Source organism: Cyanistes caeruleus, chromosome 20, assembly GCF_971803275.1.
Source record: "Cyanistes caeruleus chromosome 20, bCyaCae1.hap1.1, whole genome shotgun sequence".
Taxonomy (NCBI): domain Eukaryota; kingdom Metazoa; phylum Chordata; class Aves; order Passeriformes; family Paridae; genus Cyanistes; species Cyanistes caeruleus.
In genome coordinates this window covers 6,754,302-6,770,706 of record NC_141720.1, presented here as the reverse complement: position 1 = coordinate 6,770,706, position 16,405 = coordinate 6,754,302, and the positions used below count along the sequence as shown (strand labels likewise).

At 50.9% G+C, this 16,405-nt stretch overlaps 1 protein-coding gene and 1 long non-coding RNA gene across 2 annotated transcripts; one reads left to right on the top strand and one right to left on the bottom strand.

Moving 5' to 3' along the window:
- The first annotated feature begins 1,985 nt into the window (after positions 1-1,985).
- MYMK (myomaker, myoblast fusion factor) lies at positions 1,986-9,915 on the top strand. The gene is made up of 5 exons (XM_023938427.2): positions 1,986-2,120; positions 4,470-4,584; positions 7,539-7,687; positions 8,497-8,613; positions 9,651-9,915. Exons 1-5 carry the CDS (start codon positions 1,986-1,988, stop codon positions 9,795-9,797), a joined length of 663 nt encoding a protein of 220 aa, XP_023794195.1. The 3' UTR covers positions 9,798-9,915.
- On the bottom strand, positions 9,557-14,712 carry LOC147649713 (uncharacterized). The gene is made up of 2 exons (XR_015278102.1): positions 14,603-14,712; positions 9,557-13,670 (listed from the first exon to the last, which is right to left on the bottom strand). It is a non-coding gene; the product is annotated as an uncharacterized LOC147649713 (long non-coding RNA).
- Positions 14,713-16,405: the final 1,693 nt, after the last annotated feature.

Below are 16,405 nucleotides of genomic sequence, written 5' to 3'. Positions count from 1 at the left end.
ACATGGTGCAGAGGTTTGGACATGGAGGTTTGCCCTCAGCAACAGGTTCTGAGCTGTGATTTCACCTCTCTGACATCTGTCTCATGGCCACAAAGGCAGGGCAGATGACATTTTCATAGCTGGGAATCCACAGTAGTTTGTGCAACCTCTTAACCCCCAATCTGCTCAAAACCCCCCTGAAAACAAGCCCTGCTGTGCCCCACGGCACTGTCCTTGGCCCAAGCAGATCATGAACACAGAATAATGGATTAATCTGAGGATATGGCCAAAAAAAGGAGCAGGGTACTTTGGGATGTGCTGGAACTCTGCTTTCAGCTCAGGGCTGGACACCTGGGGAGCATCAGGGTATTTATGTGCTGCCTTGGAGGGATTCATTTCCACAGTAAATAGGGACACCAGAGTTTTTCAATATTTATTGGTCAAGATTCAGTTTTGCAGAGTTTTGTGGTAAGTTTATAGCCTGCCCAGGCAGGAGGGCGGCTGGAGATGTGGTGTGGGCAGCATCCTGTGGAGGGATGCTGCCTGCAGCCAGCCAGGGAATGTGGATGGTTCCTGCAGTATCAGCTAAAAACGGGAGCCCTCCCCAGCTCATCTGAGCTGTGCCCTGGGGAAGGCTCTCAGCACAGAGTTAAAGTCAGTGCTTTAATGCTCTGTGCCATTCTCTGCACACACACACACACACACACACACACACACCCTCACTCCCCCTCCAGAGCCCTTTCCAACCTACTGGAGTGCTTTAAAGAGGATTTTATTTTATCCATGCGTGCCTGTCTTTTCTCCAGACCCCCTCCTGCAGGACAGGCCATCCCATCCTATCAGCCCCACAAATGGTGGCTCCTATCAGAGCTCCCACCCTCCTCCCCAAAGCCGCAGCCACAAAGGCGCTTGCTCAAGCGTAGCATTCCTGCTCCCTGTGTCCCGGGAACAGCTGTGCCCAAAGGATGCCGAGAATCTCTGCGAGGCTCCAAGGAAAAGAAATTAACACAGGGGGGGAGCAGCAGCGATATAATAAAAAGTCATAATAAAAGAGAAGCACTGAGTGGATTAGCAGCCCAAGCGCCGCTTGGCTTTTGGTTTCCTTTCCTCTGGTTTTCTGCGCCGCACGACAATCTGCTCAAATTCCTCCAGCCCTGAGACGCTCTGCTCCTGAAATTCAGACAGAACTCCTGGAGATGGCCAGGCTGGGGGCACGGCTGGGAAAATGAAGTGCACGGAGCCCCACGGAGGGCACGTAGGCACTGGCAGCAGGCGCTGGGTGCTGGGTCACACCAGCTCCACATGTGTCCCCGTGGGGAAATGAAAGGCAGGTTTGGAGCTTGGTGTGTATTTCTCAAGTGCACAGAGGTCGTAGGGTACATCCCACTGTTTGAAGAAAAAACGCTGGTGCCTGTCAGACACCAGTTCTTCCTTTGTGGGTGTGCAGAGCAGAGAATAATAAATAATGCGAGGGATCCACAGGCGTTATCGAGTTCAGCTCTTGACCCTGCACAGGACAGTGCCAGGTCCTGTCCCTGGCCACCAGAGAGGACAGATCAGTGCCTGCCCCTCCACTTGGTGAGGAAAGAAGCTGGATTTTCCCTGCTGGACTGCTCCAGCAGCCCTGACCCAGGCTCGGCACGGGGGCAGCAGGATGTGGGAGTGGGATGTCCTCATGAGGAGCGAGCAAACCCAGAGTCCTCACCCAGCATGTACCCAAATCCAACACCCAGCACAAGGACAGCATTCCCTTTGACTCTTTTAGAAACACCCAGGACGACTCTGGGGGCACAGAGCATCTGCTGCCCGGAGCCACTGGCTGTGTCAAGAATTTGGGATGAGACGGGAGCGCAGGCGGCGGCTGTGGCGGTGGCAGCTGTTCCCTGCCCGCAGCCCTCCTGCCACGCAGGGCATTTAAATTTTAAAGCACACTCCCCACGGGGCTTTCTCCACCATTCTTGCCCAGCTCACAGAGACCTGGTTCCAGGGAGGTTCACGAGGTACCAATGGGTTCGCTGGTGGCCAAGCTCCTTCTGCCCACCCTCAGCTCCTTGGCCTTCCTCCCCACCATCAGCATCGCGGCCAAGCGGCGTTTCCACATGGAAGCCATGGTTTACTTCTTCACCATGTTCTTCGTGGCGGTAAGAAGCTCCCAATTTCCCCTCTCCCTGCATGTTTTATCCTCCCAAATGCCCCCTGTACCTGAATTACCTGTACCTGATGAACACCCTGTACCTGAGAAGTTGATTCACCCAACAGCAGCCAGCACAACCCCTAAAATATCCCTTTTCAGTTATTTCCCACCGTGTGTGGTGCTGAGCAGCTGATTCTCCAGTTTAGGATGTCCTCTAGTGTGGCCTTACAGAGATTTAGTGGTGTTTTATGACTGAGATTAGGGAGAGGGTCTGGGCGCAAAGAGCCTTGACTGATTTGCAATGCTTTGGAGCTGGCTTTTCTCTTTGTTTTACAGCTACTAAGTGGCCATGCTGAATTTGGGCTTTAAATTGCCTCCAGAATCTCTTGCTCTGCCTCTGTCATTTTAGCCAAAAGCACATAGTAGTCGAATAATTGATTTTGCAATTGCCAGCTGGGGATGGGAGCAATGCTGGAGTCAGGGGAGTTTCTGCACTGGGAAAAGAGAGACTAAAACATGCTGCTGAGCTACTAAGAGAAATAATTATTAACCCTTTGTGGGTTGAAATGTGTGTTTTACCAGGCTCTGATTCCCTTAGTGTGGAAGTAAAAAGCGAAGAAATGTCTGTACATATATAAAATATTCCTAATCCTGCTCCCAGCAATGTGCTGCCCTGGGCTTTGTATCCCTGCTAAGTGACTCCATACAGACACCAGCCGAGCACCCAGAGCAGCATTCCCACTGGAAAAAATCTCCTGTTTTACTACATTTCTATGATCTGCTAAAGAATATGAAGGAAACGGCTCAGCAACCCAGCCAATGTCACATTTCCCACTAATCCCCATCCAGCTCAAGGCATCTCGTGAGGGCTGGCACGTTCCTTGTACAGAGAAACTGAGGCAGGGAGCAGATAAAGGATCTTCCCAGTGTGAAAAGCTCTTTCACAGGGCTCAGAATCAGGTTGGTCTCCTATTAAGAATCCACAGAACATCCCTGACTATTTGAGCTGATTAAAGCATGATGCAGAGGGAGAAATTCTGCCAGTTCTATAAAAACTACAGGACCAGTTAATATGAAAACATCCCTGAACCCCCAGCCCCAGCTCCCCAGGGAAGCCAGACATCCACAATTTCATTTTGCACTGGGTCTGTGTCTTATCCACCTCCCCGAGAAATAAGTAGGAAAATTGGCATGTGTTTTGATGGGGGGTGGAACAGGCCCTCTCCAAAGAGATTGAATAAGTGAAATATCCCTGAGTGGGGAAAGGAAAGAAGGGAAAGGAGGAGAGGCAGCTGCCAGCACGGTGGGGAGGGTGTTGGAAGGGCAGCAGCTGCTGTTGTTGCATTTTTTGTAGCATCCCACTCCTCCTCCTGCAGGAGAGCTGAACAGAGCAGTGAAAGCACATGGCCATGGCAGACAAGTGCCAGGAACACACTCTGCCTTCCACCCTTTCTTCCCCCTGGCTCTAGACTCCCTGAGCCCAACCTCAAGCAGGGAAAAGAATTACGACCGTGGTGCAATCGTTTCTAGAAGCTGCAGCCAGCCAGAGGGCTTACAGCAATTCCTATTATAAATTATATCAGCATCCCCACCGGGCCGTGACAGCGAGCAGCGTTCCAAGGGCGTGCAGCCAAGCAGAGCAGGGACTTCTTCAGGAACTCTCTGGGGCTGCCACTGCAGAACCTACAGGGCTGAGGGCTAGCAGGAAAAGGAGAGAGCCAGGCAAACACTGGGAGCATTCCTCTGATTGCACTGGAGGATATGTCTTGGCATGGTCTGCATTTGTGTTGCATGACAATGGGGTTTTTTTGCAAATAACCTAATCATTGAGCTAATGGGCAGGAACTGGTGGTTTTTAAGGGAATGCACTAATGAGTGAATTCTTCAGTATTCAGAATCTGGCCATATCAACTCTGTTTAGCCTGGACAGTGACCTGGCATCCATACACATTTCATCAGGACACTCATTCTGAATTGTTTTACAAGAATCTTTTGCAATTAAAACCACAACCCCAGAGTCCTTCTGCTGTGTCTTCCCCCGGTGCCTGGCTCAAAGCAGCTTGGTCATCAGATCGCAAATTCTGGCCAAGAAGCAAATTAAACCCTGTCTTAGTTTGTACTAAGAGAGAAGAATGCTGATTCTTGGGCAATTTGCAACTGGGAACGATGACATTATCACTCAAATATATTCATTACTGCATATCTGTGAACCTGGTGTAGCTGACACTGTTCTGGCCTAGCTGGCCATCCCCTCAGCAGCTACACTATTTCAAACCAGCTCATAAGAGCCTTTACCTTACTGGTCTGTGGGTAAGAAACTGCTTTTCTAATTTTTTTTTTTTTTCTTTTTGAATAGTTTTACCACGTTTGTGACGGCCCCGGGTTATCAGTGCTGTGTTTTATGCGCTACGACATCCTGGAGTACTTCAGCATCTACGGAACAGCCCTGTCCATCTGGGTGTCCCTGATGGGTAAGAACTGGTCTGTTTTGTGGCTCCCAAAAGCTCCAGCACTGGCAGGAAGGGCTGGATTTATCAGGATGAGCTGATGGGACAGTCAGTGGGACCAGCAGAAATGCTGCTGGCTCTGAGCTCCACCTGAGCTGCCACTGAAATTGCCCTTTGTGGAAGTCAGTCTGTGCTGTTTTGTTTTTTTTTTAATCCAGTTTTGTATCATTAACACCTTGGAAAGTCATTGTAATTGGTGGGGTCCAGACATGGAACTGTCCTGAGTGGTGGCTGGGGATGTTTTGCTCCTGGAGATGAAGAGCTGTGGCACCTGCTGGTGGTGTTAGTTGGGTGTTCCTCTGCCTGTCCTCTGCTTCAAATGACAATAACACACTGGCAGCCTTGTCCTGCAGTTCAAGGCAGGACAAAACTATGAGATGACCGAGTCTGAAACCTCATATACCAGGGAATTTCCCATTTCTCCTCGTTTTCCCCATCCCAGGCCCATCAGCTTGTCTTGCCTCACTTAGGGGCATTAAGAAATGCAGAATCTCCCACTTGCTTTGGTAGCATGAGAATCAAAGCGGTTTAGTCAAAACAAATATAACTTCCTGGTTTATCAAAAGCCTGATCTGGGCTGATGGGAATATTAGATCTGCTTAGAAAAGTCAGAAATTTATTTCACTTCCTTTTTACTATAAATCCCACCCCTTGCCCTGTTATTCAGTTTTCCTTTTCCCACATTTGCTTCACTCTCTTTTTCCTCATTTTGTTCCTTATTTGCTACTGAAACAAAACATAATAGAAACAGGGAAAAAGAACCAAGTAAGACAAAGTTCAAACCTACCATTTTCCCATTTTGCCACCACGATTTTTGGAAGGGTGTGAGTATTGATGACAGGAGAAGAGAGCAGGGTCAGGGGAGACAGATGTTCCAACAACAAAGGTTTTGTTCAAAAATTTCAACCATTTCTAACCAGTTCCCAGTCCAGATCGAGTTCTCATTTCTCCCCATGATGAGCTGGGGTCAGCATTCCAATGTACAGCCCCAAAATGCCCCAAGGACTTTTCTCTCTGCCCCTCAGGGCTCCAGGGATGGTGCAGAAGCTCCAGCAGGGATGGGGTTCCTGCAGCCTCAGAGCCCAGCATGAGCAAGGGTAGCACCCCTCAGCTGGGCAGATTCATCCCGTGGGGATGCAGGAGCACCCATTCTCCAGGGCATGCAAAAGGATAAATTTTCCATGCAGGGAAAAATGTGGGGAAAAAATATTACCCTTAGAAATGGCTCTGTCCCATCAAAATGTGAGTCCCAAGGGGGACTCCCTCACTGCTCAGGGCACTTCAGTGCTCTCTCTGCTCAGCTAGAAAAGGCAACAAGGCAAATAATTTCCAAAGGGCATTTTCAGTGGCTAACAGCAGTGTCAGAGTAGGTCAGAGCTGATCCAGACACTTTGGCTCCTTACAGCAAAATTCAACTTGATTGCTTCATTACTGCGTTCAAAAAACCTCACCAAAAAATACAAACCCTGGACTATGAGGTTTAAAATATTGACCCTCTGGGAAACAACAGAGATTAACATGCGGACATTATCCCTTAGCCAAATTCCCTATAAAAGCACGATCCAAGGACATGGAAGGTGTGGTGACTGAAGCCCAGGGAAGCCTCTCACTGTGGCTTGTAAAGCCCCAGCGCACATGTGCGGACGTAGACCCTCAGGCAAACTTCCCGGAATGCAAATCCAGGACAGCCATAACACAGCTGTGCAAGCTGGAAAAGCACGGAGCCCACTGGGATCCATAACTTTTATCAGTTATTACCCCATTCTGTGCTAAACAAAAACCTCTAATAATTTACTCACACTGGTGATTTCCAGCTTGCAAACCCCAGGCAGGTGCCGGTGTGGACAGGCAGGCGGGACCCCATGGCACTGCTAGCGTTCAGGAACACATAATCACAGAATGATTACATGAAGGTGCTTTATTAACGAGCTCTGGGTGTCAGGGGTACACAGACCCAAATCTGACCTGACTTGGTTTTGAGCTGAACATGTTCTTATACTCTATCTTTATGCAACTTGCATATTAATTATTAAACTCATTGTTCTATTGTATGTATTGATTTTACCCAAGAATGGATTTCTCGTGATCCCCCTCAAACCCCTAACATAGTTTCTCGTGATTCTTTAAACAATAATTATATCTAATCACATCACACAATTATATTATTTATCATATACTGACCACACAGGTGCAGTTTCACATGATCTTAGCAAGCATGAGGTCTAACATTTCCCAGGGCCTACCTTTAACACCTTTCCCAAGGCTTGCCAAGCCTAATTTTTTTTCTAACTCCCCAAAATTTCTATGATTTTAAAATCTTTTACTATCAACACCAGCTGGGGAGTCCCACTGCACTGAGGTGATGGAGCCAGTGCCAGAGTGAGCTGGAAGGTTTGGGAAGGCTTGGAAATGCAGGGTGAACCCAAGAGCTGATTGTGGGTTCACAGGGCATGGTGGTCTTTGCAATCACCTCTGAATTCTGAGTCAAGATAAAGAGAAATCATAGAATCATAAAGTGGTTTCAAGTGGGAAGGGATTTTAAAGACCATCATGTTCCACCCCTGCCATGGACAGGGACACCTTCCACTATTCCAGGTTTATCCAAGCCCTGTCCAGCCTGGCCTGGAATGCTTCCAGGGAGGGGCAGCCACGGCTCCTCTGGGTAGGGAATCTCCTTCAAGCTTCCCCATGCTGAAATAAAACCCCAACAATCATCTTCTGGACCCACCAGTCAGATGCCTCAGGATGGCTTTGCCTTGCCCCATGTGCCTCAGTTTCCCCAGCAGTGTGACATGAGAAGGTCAAACCAGACATGGATGCAACCACAGGGCAGGTGGGAGAAACCCCAGGAAGGCTTTAGGGGAGCAGCTGAAAAAGGGGGGGCTGTGAGCTGATGCTCCCTGTGCTCGGTCCCTCAGCCCTGGCAGAGTTTGACGAGCCCAAGAGATCGACCTTCATCATGTTTGGCGTCCTCACCATCGCCGTGAGGATCTACCACAACCGCTGGGGCTACGGCGTCTACTCGGGCCCCATCGGGACGGCCGTGCTGGTCATCACTGTCAGATGGGTACGTGGGGCAGGGCTCTGGGGGATGCTCCTGAGGGGGAAAGGGCTGAACCCTGCATGGAACAGCCCAACCTGGGCCAGTGATTTCCTCCTCAAGGTCCAGCTCTCGATTTCACGGTGATTGAGCAGCGTTTCTCCTTTAACCTGAGCAGAAGGCAGACGGCAGCCTTTGTGATAAATGCCAGATTCAGTCGGTCTGAGAAATCTGCCACATCTCCTGTCCCTGCATTTCTAATCTGGAGGAATGTATTTATGGGGTTTTTACAGCTGCTCAGAGGCAGAGGTAAACTGCCCCAGATCCAGAGGAGATAAAAGCACAGTGATGAAGTGGGGAAGAATCTGTCTGCAGTTCTGAATCCAGCTGGGACAGTTGGGCACAATGCTGCAGCCTGTGCCCCACTCACAGCACATGCTGGGGACTCAGCCAGGAGTGAGGTAGGGAAGCCACTGCAGAAGTGGGCAAGGAGTGACGAGATAAAAATTGCAAAAAGATGATGCCATCATCATGGAAATACAGTGGTGCAAATCCCAGTTAGAAACTGTCACTAAGCCAGCAGCTAAAAGCAAGTGGCCACCATGGGGAGGGAATGGGCAAGGAGGAGACCAAGGCACAGGAGCACCCTGCATCCTCCAGTCTGCAGATGCTGTGCTGGGATCTGCTGTCCCACAGACTGGGTTTGTGAGGGCACACACTCCCTGAACTGGCTCTGGGGCTGAATATTAAAATATTGGTATTTTTATGAGGAATAGACTGGAGCAGCCAGCTAAATCCAGGTGAATACACTTGATGTGCTCTCTTCTTCCTCCCAGCTGCAGAAGATGAAGGAGAAGAAAGGACTCTACCCTGACAAGAGTGTCTACACCCAACAGATTGGTCCTGGCTTCTGTTTTGGGGCACTGGCACTGATGCTGAGGTTCTTCTTTGAGGTACCTGTGTGCACACCCATCCTCCCTGACTCTACAAGGTGTAAGGGACATCACCAAGAGAGGGACATCCCCACTCACACCACAGAGCTGCATCCAGCCTTGCACAAAACCCAGCTGAGGCGTGGGGCTCCAGGGTTGGCATGCTGGGCTCTGGCAGCAGGGACAAGGGTCCCTCAATGCTTGTCCCCATCCCCTGATCCATTCAGTGCAGGTGTGACAGCAAGTGGCACACAGGGTGATGCTCTGTCTCTTTCTCCCCCTTCAGTGAGTGACAAGGACATGAGATATGCTTTCCTCAGGCACACGTGGTCCTCAGAATGGCTTTGTCGAGCATGAGCAGGGTTTTTTAGAAAGTGAGGGCATGGGTGACTTAAGGACACCTCACACCAACGCAGCAGGGACCAGATCTGACCCAGGCATGGCCGGATCCAGAGCTGGCTCATGCCAAAGAAAAGACTCTCAGTGACTCCCAGGGGCACTTGGTCCTTTGTTTACATCCTTTTGCTCCTGCTGCTGGCCAGTCCCCCCATCCTGCTCCAAAGGGTCCGTGTGTCCCGCCGGGCAGGCAATAACTCCCCGGCACAGCTGCCGGCCGTGCCTGCACTCAGCCCCGCCGTTACGGCTGCTCTGTGCTTTGGGAGCTGCGAGATACAACCTCACAGGCATCCCCAAGGATTATTTTTCAAAGCATTTAGTAATTGCAAATTCTAGCAGAACATAAAAATGTCACTTAGCAGAAGCCGCCTCCCCACGCGCCCCGGCCTCGCTGCCGCGTCCTTTGCGGGGTAATGAAACACTTCATTCAAGAATTGGGAAATGTGCAAATTAGAATGTGTTAAATCCACTTTGCTTTAGTTTTGTTGGGTTTTTTTCCGCTGGAAATCCTTCCTTCTCTGACAGCAAAGGAAGGCAGAAGGTTCAGGAATCTTTTTTTATCCCCTTCTTTTTGGCTACTTGTTGAAATTTAATGTCGCACACCTCACGCGAGCCCCCAGCCCTGCTGCTCCTGCTTCTCACCGCGCTCTCCCTGCCTGCAGGAGTGGGATTACACATATGTGCACAGCTTCTACCACTGTGCCTTGGCCATGGCCCTGGTGCTGCTGCTGCCCAAGGAGAACAAGAAGGCTGGGAGCACTGGGACCCCTGCCAGGCTGGACTGCTCCACGCTCTGCTGCTGCGTCTGAGCCCCCCAGGCACGCGTGGTCCTGCTCCTGGCTGATGGAAGGCTGCAACCAAAAGGAAGATGCCTGCCTGCTGGATTTTCCTCTAGCACAGAAGAAAATTTTTTTCCAGCATCTTTTCCCACCAGCTCTGGGATTTTCTCCCCTGGGAAGTTTCTTGAGTCACCTGGTCCAGTGGAACGCGTTCCAGCCCGTGGCAGGGGGATTGAAACACGATGGGCTTTAAGGTCCCTTCCAAACCATCCTGTGATTCACCTTTACACCATCAGCCCTAGCAAAGCTTGCACTCCCAGTTTGGTACATATCCCTATTCTCCCTGGAGGAGCACTCAGCTGGGCTCTGACCTGTCCCCTGCCCCAGGAGACCCCTGCACTCCCAGGCCATGTCACCTTCTCCTGACCTGGCAGGACCCAAGTTGTCCCCTCCATGCAGGTTCACCCAGCCTGAGCACACAAAGCTTTGTTTGCAACACCCAGTTAATAGAACCTGTATTTTTTGTGAGATATTAACTATTTTATTTATGCATTCTCTTGATGTAAATAATATATACTAACAAGGATTTTGCCAGTGTGCAATGCCAGCATTTCTTCAGCAGGGTGGGAAATTTTCCAGCTCCACTCAGCTCAGTCGAGGGCAGATGCCAATTCCAAAGCAGAGCTACTCAAACCTGAAGGGACCTGTAACACTGGGCACTTTGTCCTTGCAGACCTGCAGGCACAGGCAACAGGTGCCTCATTGGTATGGAAAGTACATGGAAAATGAGAGGCAGAGAAAAGAAGCTCCTGGAGAGAGGGGGGGAAGCTGTAAGCCTATAACATCTCCTCCAACAGATTATTTGCTATAGCAGAAGTGTATGATTTATTTAGACTGTCTGGGAAAAAGGCCAAGACTATATGTCATGGACAATTAGAGCAGTATTGATATACAGAGATGTCCACAGAAAGCCCACATTAAGCCTGGGTTCCTCTGGAAGAGAAATCCATCCCAGTCATTCATCAGAGCAACTTCCTGCAAAGGGGCAACAACCAAAACTGAATGAGCTTCCAACAAAAATATAAATGAATTATGAACCCCCAAGCATCCAAGAGTCACTGGCAAGCGGTGGCACAGCTGATGCAGCTGCACACAGAGGCAGAGCAAAGAGCTTTCAAAGGGTTCCCCAGCACCTAAAGCAACACAGCTCCATTCCTTCCCAGCATCCAGCCCCTGGGATGTTTACAAGATGCTCCCAGGATTCACGTGTGAGGTTTTCCTCGTTGCTTGCATGCTACTGGAGCTCTTTGCCGTGTGAGGGCTGCTCAGGGTGGCCCCAAAAACAGCCCCAAATGCTCTGATTTGGAGTGAAAGAAGTAGCTCAGCACTGCCCACAAGAGATGCCTCTGAGGGTGCACAGCATCTTCCTGACTTGTCCCCCATGGGCAGCCCACAGCCACACTGGCTCTTCCTGGGTGTTTGTCACCCCAAATGCAAATACTCAACGCTGACCCTGCCCAGGATCCTAACCAGCAGTGCCAGCAGCCTCCCTTGCTTGCTGCAGCCACTGATCAGAGGCTCCTTCACCCCCAGCAGCTCATTTTGGGACTGTTTGGTCCCTCCTGGGCTGCAGTGACAGGCACAGCCCTGCAGAGAGCCCTGGGGACAAGGGAGACATGGGCATGGTGAGAGCCTGGTGAGGGTGCAGTGCTGGCAGGAGGACACTGAGTGACCACGACTCGCAGCATGAGGCACCAAAGGCTGGCCAACTCCCTGTGAACGAGGAGGGCACGTTAGCTGAGGAGCAGCTGAGTAGATAAAACCTCCTGCTCCCACCTGCCGTGTATTCAGCTGCAAAAAAAAACCACTAAAATTGTTTTACAAACAGCAAAATCTCAAGCAAGATTTGCTTTGTCTCCTCCTCTCCCTGCCCCAGGGCGATGCTGCAGCTCTGCCAAGCATCCATCCCTTGGCACCCCAGTGCAGGTCCAGCCTTGGGACTGACACACACCTGGGCACAGCCACAGGGTCCCTGCCCTGATGGCAGCACCCCGACACAGGAGGAAGGTGCAGGGCTGGATCCACTACCCCAGGCAGGATATCCCCTACAACACCAATGCAGGGAAATATTATAAACATCTACAGCAACGTAGACAAAACAGTCTCTTGTAACCTTTTAGCGCTGCCGAGAGCTTTGCCTGTAAGAGCTCTTGAGCCCCTGCCAAAAGTTCTGGCTGTTTTCATAAGAGTAGGTGTTTTCGTCTAAGGTGCAGTCTGAGTGCTGTGACCTTTGTCATGTCTGCTACTGAAATTTCCTGCTTCTCTGTTATTCTCTTTTTTGGTAAGACAATATGAAACCCAAAACTTTTATTGCCCCTTTTAAAGTGTCTTTATAGCTCCCCGTCTACTTCATATACTGTCTTACTCTCCAGTGCTGGGATATTACTTATGGGATCCAGCCTTGATGCTGCAAAAGGCATTTGGGTTTCATGAAGACCAAACCGCCTGGGCTTTTTTAAGATCAGCCAGAGAGGGGGGGGGGGAAGAAAAAAAAGACAGAAAAAAAGGAATGAGAGGGGAGGGACTGTGCTTTCCGCTCCAGAGGCATCAGCAGCTGCTACCAGTGCAGTCTCCCCTGCCTCTGCCAGGCCTCCCTGGGCACACAAAACCCAAAATTTGTTTTGTGTCTGGGTCAGCATGGGGTGTCTTTGGACCCTGTGGGGATGGCACTGCATAGCATCTCTTCCGCTGCCTCCATCCCCTGCCAGCTGTGCCCCACAGCTGGCAGCTCAGATGTGGCCGGACAGCACAGCTGGTGCCAAACCTGGTGTGCAGCAGCTGGAACACATCTGCCCTGGAGCTGGCATCAGGGGAGGCCAGCCCTGCTTGGGGGTTCCCATGCACCCCATTTCCCAGCCCAGTTCTGGTATTGGGAAAGACACACGAAGGATGTGTCCCTAGGGAAGGGTCGTGGGTGCCAAGGCTCTGCGCTCCCAGTCCTGGCTGTGGATCATCCCTTCCCTGTCATCCCTGGTGACAAAGATCCTTTGGGATCTCATCTGCACGCTCTCCAGCATCCCCACTGCAGTGGGAGCAGGGATTTAGTGTGCCAGGGGGGAAAGGACAGATGGAACTGTCCCCTCCAGAGGGACATTCCCCCACACTTGCCTCGGCAGGGCTGGCGAAGGAGGGAATCAGGACCTACTCCTGCTGGAGAGGAGGCTTCCAGAGATGTCTAGTCAGGCTCAGTGCCAGCTAATCTTCCAGGCAAACTTTATCCAGATCCTTTTGGCTGCAGAAAGTGAAAAACCAGCCAGATCCAAACATAAAAGCCTGGTTTCTCTTGCCAGCTGCATGGGGCACTCCAGAAAAGGCCTTATCACCAGGTGATTTTGAGAGACAGCTTCGGGACTTTTTTCCACATGCTGCTCTTCCCTCCTCACCCTCCCACTGTCATTCCTCCATGCATGTTCAAGTGCTGAAGCCAGCCAGGTTAATGCAGATGGTGGAGCCAAGGTTTCCCTTGTACCCACTTAAAAGCTGTCAGACCACAGTGACACCAGCCCACTTCAGAGAGTGGTGTTGCTCCATCCTGAGGCACCAGGAGTTCATTGGGAGCAATCTCCTCCTTGGATTGCCAAAGATACCAAAGATTCCTCTGGAAATTCAGGAGTGGTGGTAGGGGCAGGAGCTCTGTGGGAAGTCCAAGGGAGAGCTCTTTCCCTGTGGTCCTTCATCACCCTCCAGCTCTGATGTGCCTGTGAGATCCCTGTGAGGGGGATAAATCAGGTCTCCAGGGGCAAAGGGAAGTCACCAGCCATGTCCTACACAGCTCTGGGGCTTCACAGCCGCACCCAGGACATGGTGCAAACGCTCTGAGAGAATTCAGCCTTGTCCATCAGCCTGGAAAAAAAGAGAGATGGAGCAACTGAAGCATCTCTTTGAGACCACTTGTTATCTCTCAGCTTTGCTCCAGCTATCCCAGCCCCAATGAACATCCTTTTTGGGTGTTAAAAGAAGGTCTCCTGCTCTTCTGAGCAGTCAGAAGGCACATAGGAACAGCAGGATGGAGTTAGGGCAGAGGCAACCACAGGAATCAGTAAAGTGGTACTTCCTGCAAGGGTGCAAATCTGCCTAACCCAGCATCTATGGAAGAAAAAACACTTTAATGCGTAAGGATTCTGCTGAAAATGCCACACAGTGATCCAGAACATTTCTCTTCCCTCCTCTTCCCTCTCATCAAGATTCCTAACCAAACTCCCCAGCCCAGTTAATGCAGGCAGGGCAGCTGGTGATGACAGCCCCATCCCAGTGCCACTGGCAGCACTGGGGTATTTTTGGGGCAGACAGAATGAGCCACTCAGCTCAGGGCCTAGAGGAGCTCAGCCACAGCACCCCAGACAGCCTGGGGTGCTGCAGGGAGCCCCTCACCCCTCCCAGGTGTTCTCTCCCCTCGGCAGCACCAGACACGAACACAGCTGTGGACTCAACCCAAGAAACCAAATCCTGGCACGGGGCAGGGCAGATGTGGCACAGCCAGGCTCTCTCGGCCCTTCCAGGGATGCCTTCACAGCTGCAAAACCCCGCTCCAGGCCCAGGTTCGGTGTCTCCAGCCTCCCCACTCCTCCAGCAGAGCAGTCCCGGGGAGTGGCAGTCCAAGGTTTTTGGTTTAGGCCAATCTCCCAGAAATTCTGTCATCATGCAGAGCATCACGCACACTCCCGGATCCGCATTACACAGAGCATGGCTCCGCTCCAGCGCCTCTTAAAGCCAGTGGAAAAACCCTCCCTCACTCGATGGGAGCTGGCTCAGGCCCTGTACAATCTGACAGATACCATGGAGTTGTTTTAAACTGGGAATATCTCATGGCCCCAAAGTTTCTCCTGGAAAGGGACAGGGCGGGGGGTCTGCAGAGCGAGTGCTCCTGAGGAAAGCTCCCGACCTTGCCACCGCCTTTCAATGAGCATTTAATGAGCCATCGTTATCTGATCCACGTGCTCCAAATGCAAGGAAACCGCTCGGGTTTCCAGCTGCACACATCACCCCATGCTCATAAAACCAGCTGATGTGTCTGGGAAGCCCCAGACCCAAAGAAACATTATATAAATGGGGTGGGGGGAAGTCAGTTATACTTTGGGAAATGTCAATTATGTGGGCAGACAGGGATGGTGGCTGCTCTCCCCTGCTTTCCTCTGGTTTTCCAGCAAAGCAAATGCTCACTGATAAAGTCACAATCTCCTTATAAAGGCAGGATCGTTTTGCCTGTAAAAGGGAAGGTTTGGGGGAAGTTTTACACACGTCTCTACTCTCTTTATGTCTTTATTTGCATTTTCATTTCCACAGTAGTGGAGCTAATCTGAATGGAGCAGGAGCGAGGGTCCAGGTTATAACCAAAGTATCAGGTAGCACCTTCACATCTGGAAGACATTTTGACACAACTTCTCCCAGACTGTTACAGACAGTTTAAAAGCAAAATCTGATAAATAGCAAATGTTTAACAAGTCAATAGGAAGCTGCATTTGCAAGAACATGTGGCTCTAGCCGGCCTAGCACCCCCACACTGCCAAGGCCCTTCAAATGCATCTGCACACATCCCCACAGCACACGGCGAGGGGCTGCTGGGCTCTGCCCCGGCCCAGGCTCAGTTACAGGGGAAGGATTAAACACAGATGTGTCTTTGTATGGCCAGACATCTCCAGCTTCAAAGCCTGAGAGGGTCCCGAGCCTCCCTGCTTTGGTGGTGAGGGACTGGCTGCTCCTTCCCGGCCTAAACCGAGCTCCAGACTCGTGTTTGTGGTGGGAAGAAGACAAAGGGAGCTGAAGAGCCCAGGAAAGGACCACAGAACCCGTTGTCACAAACCTCCTGATGTGCTGGGCACTGCTGCCCCTGTCCCAGGAGATTTTGGGGGTACACTGACCGTGAGGCCCCACTCAGGTCACTGCACTGATGGTCACAAGCACACAAGGTCTCACCCTCATTTTGCACAGATTGGGATCCATGATTGCCCCAATCCACAAGCCAGAGATGGATTACACCCATTTATACCAATTTAAACCTTTAAAACTCCTTTTCCAACCCCTGGGAGCCACAGCCTCCTCAGGGCAGAGGTCAATGGCCACACAGGCAATGATCTCCTGAGAAAAAGTGCCCCAGGAGGCAAAACATCCAGACACAAAATCTCTTTCAGTGTTGCAACCCTGCCTGGTTTGGGGAGACTTCATTCCCAAAATGTGGGAAGAGGCATTAAAAGGGAATTATGCAAAAGAATTGTGCAAGGACGGGGGAGCAGAGGGGGAGACAGAGGAATAAGAAGTGACCAGGAAAACCACCAGAAACCCTCCAGGATGCCTGCCTATATTTAAAGATAATGTGTCCAACCCTCTTGCCAAGCCCCACTCATTTGGAGCCGAGCTCATGTTTTGGATTAATTTTAAGACAGTTCCTAAAGCATCTCACTCACACAAGGAAGAATTTTTGCCTCCTTGGCCAAGGTGACCTTTTAAAAAATCTCACTCACTATTTTTCAACCTCTCACTTGTTTAAAATTGTCATCGCCCGGGTGCTGCAGGGCACTCGGTGCAGACAGTTTGTGTTCTGGCACCCACCAGCCCCACAGAACATCCTGGAGTGGAGATGG

Bases quoted from the DNA above. Each gene is read 5' to 3' on its own strand.
- MYMK (XM_023938427.2), top strand. From the start codon at position 1,986: ATGGGTTCGCTGGTGGCCAAGCTCCTTCTGCCCACCCTCAGCTCCTTG. The intron at 4,585-7,538 runs GTAAGAACTGGT...TCGGTCCCTCAG, and splicing joins CATCTGGGTGTCCCTGATGG to CCCTGGCAGAGTTTGACGAG. The intron at 8,614-9,650 runs GTACCTGTGTGC...CCCTGCCTGCAG, and splicing joins TGCTGAGGTTCTTCTTTGAG to GAGTGGGATTACACATATGT.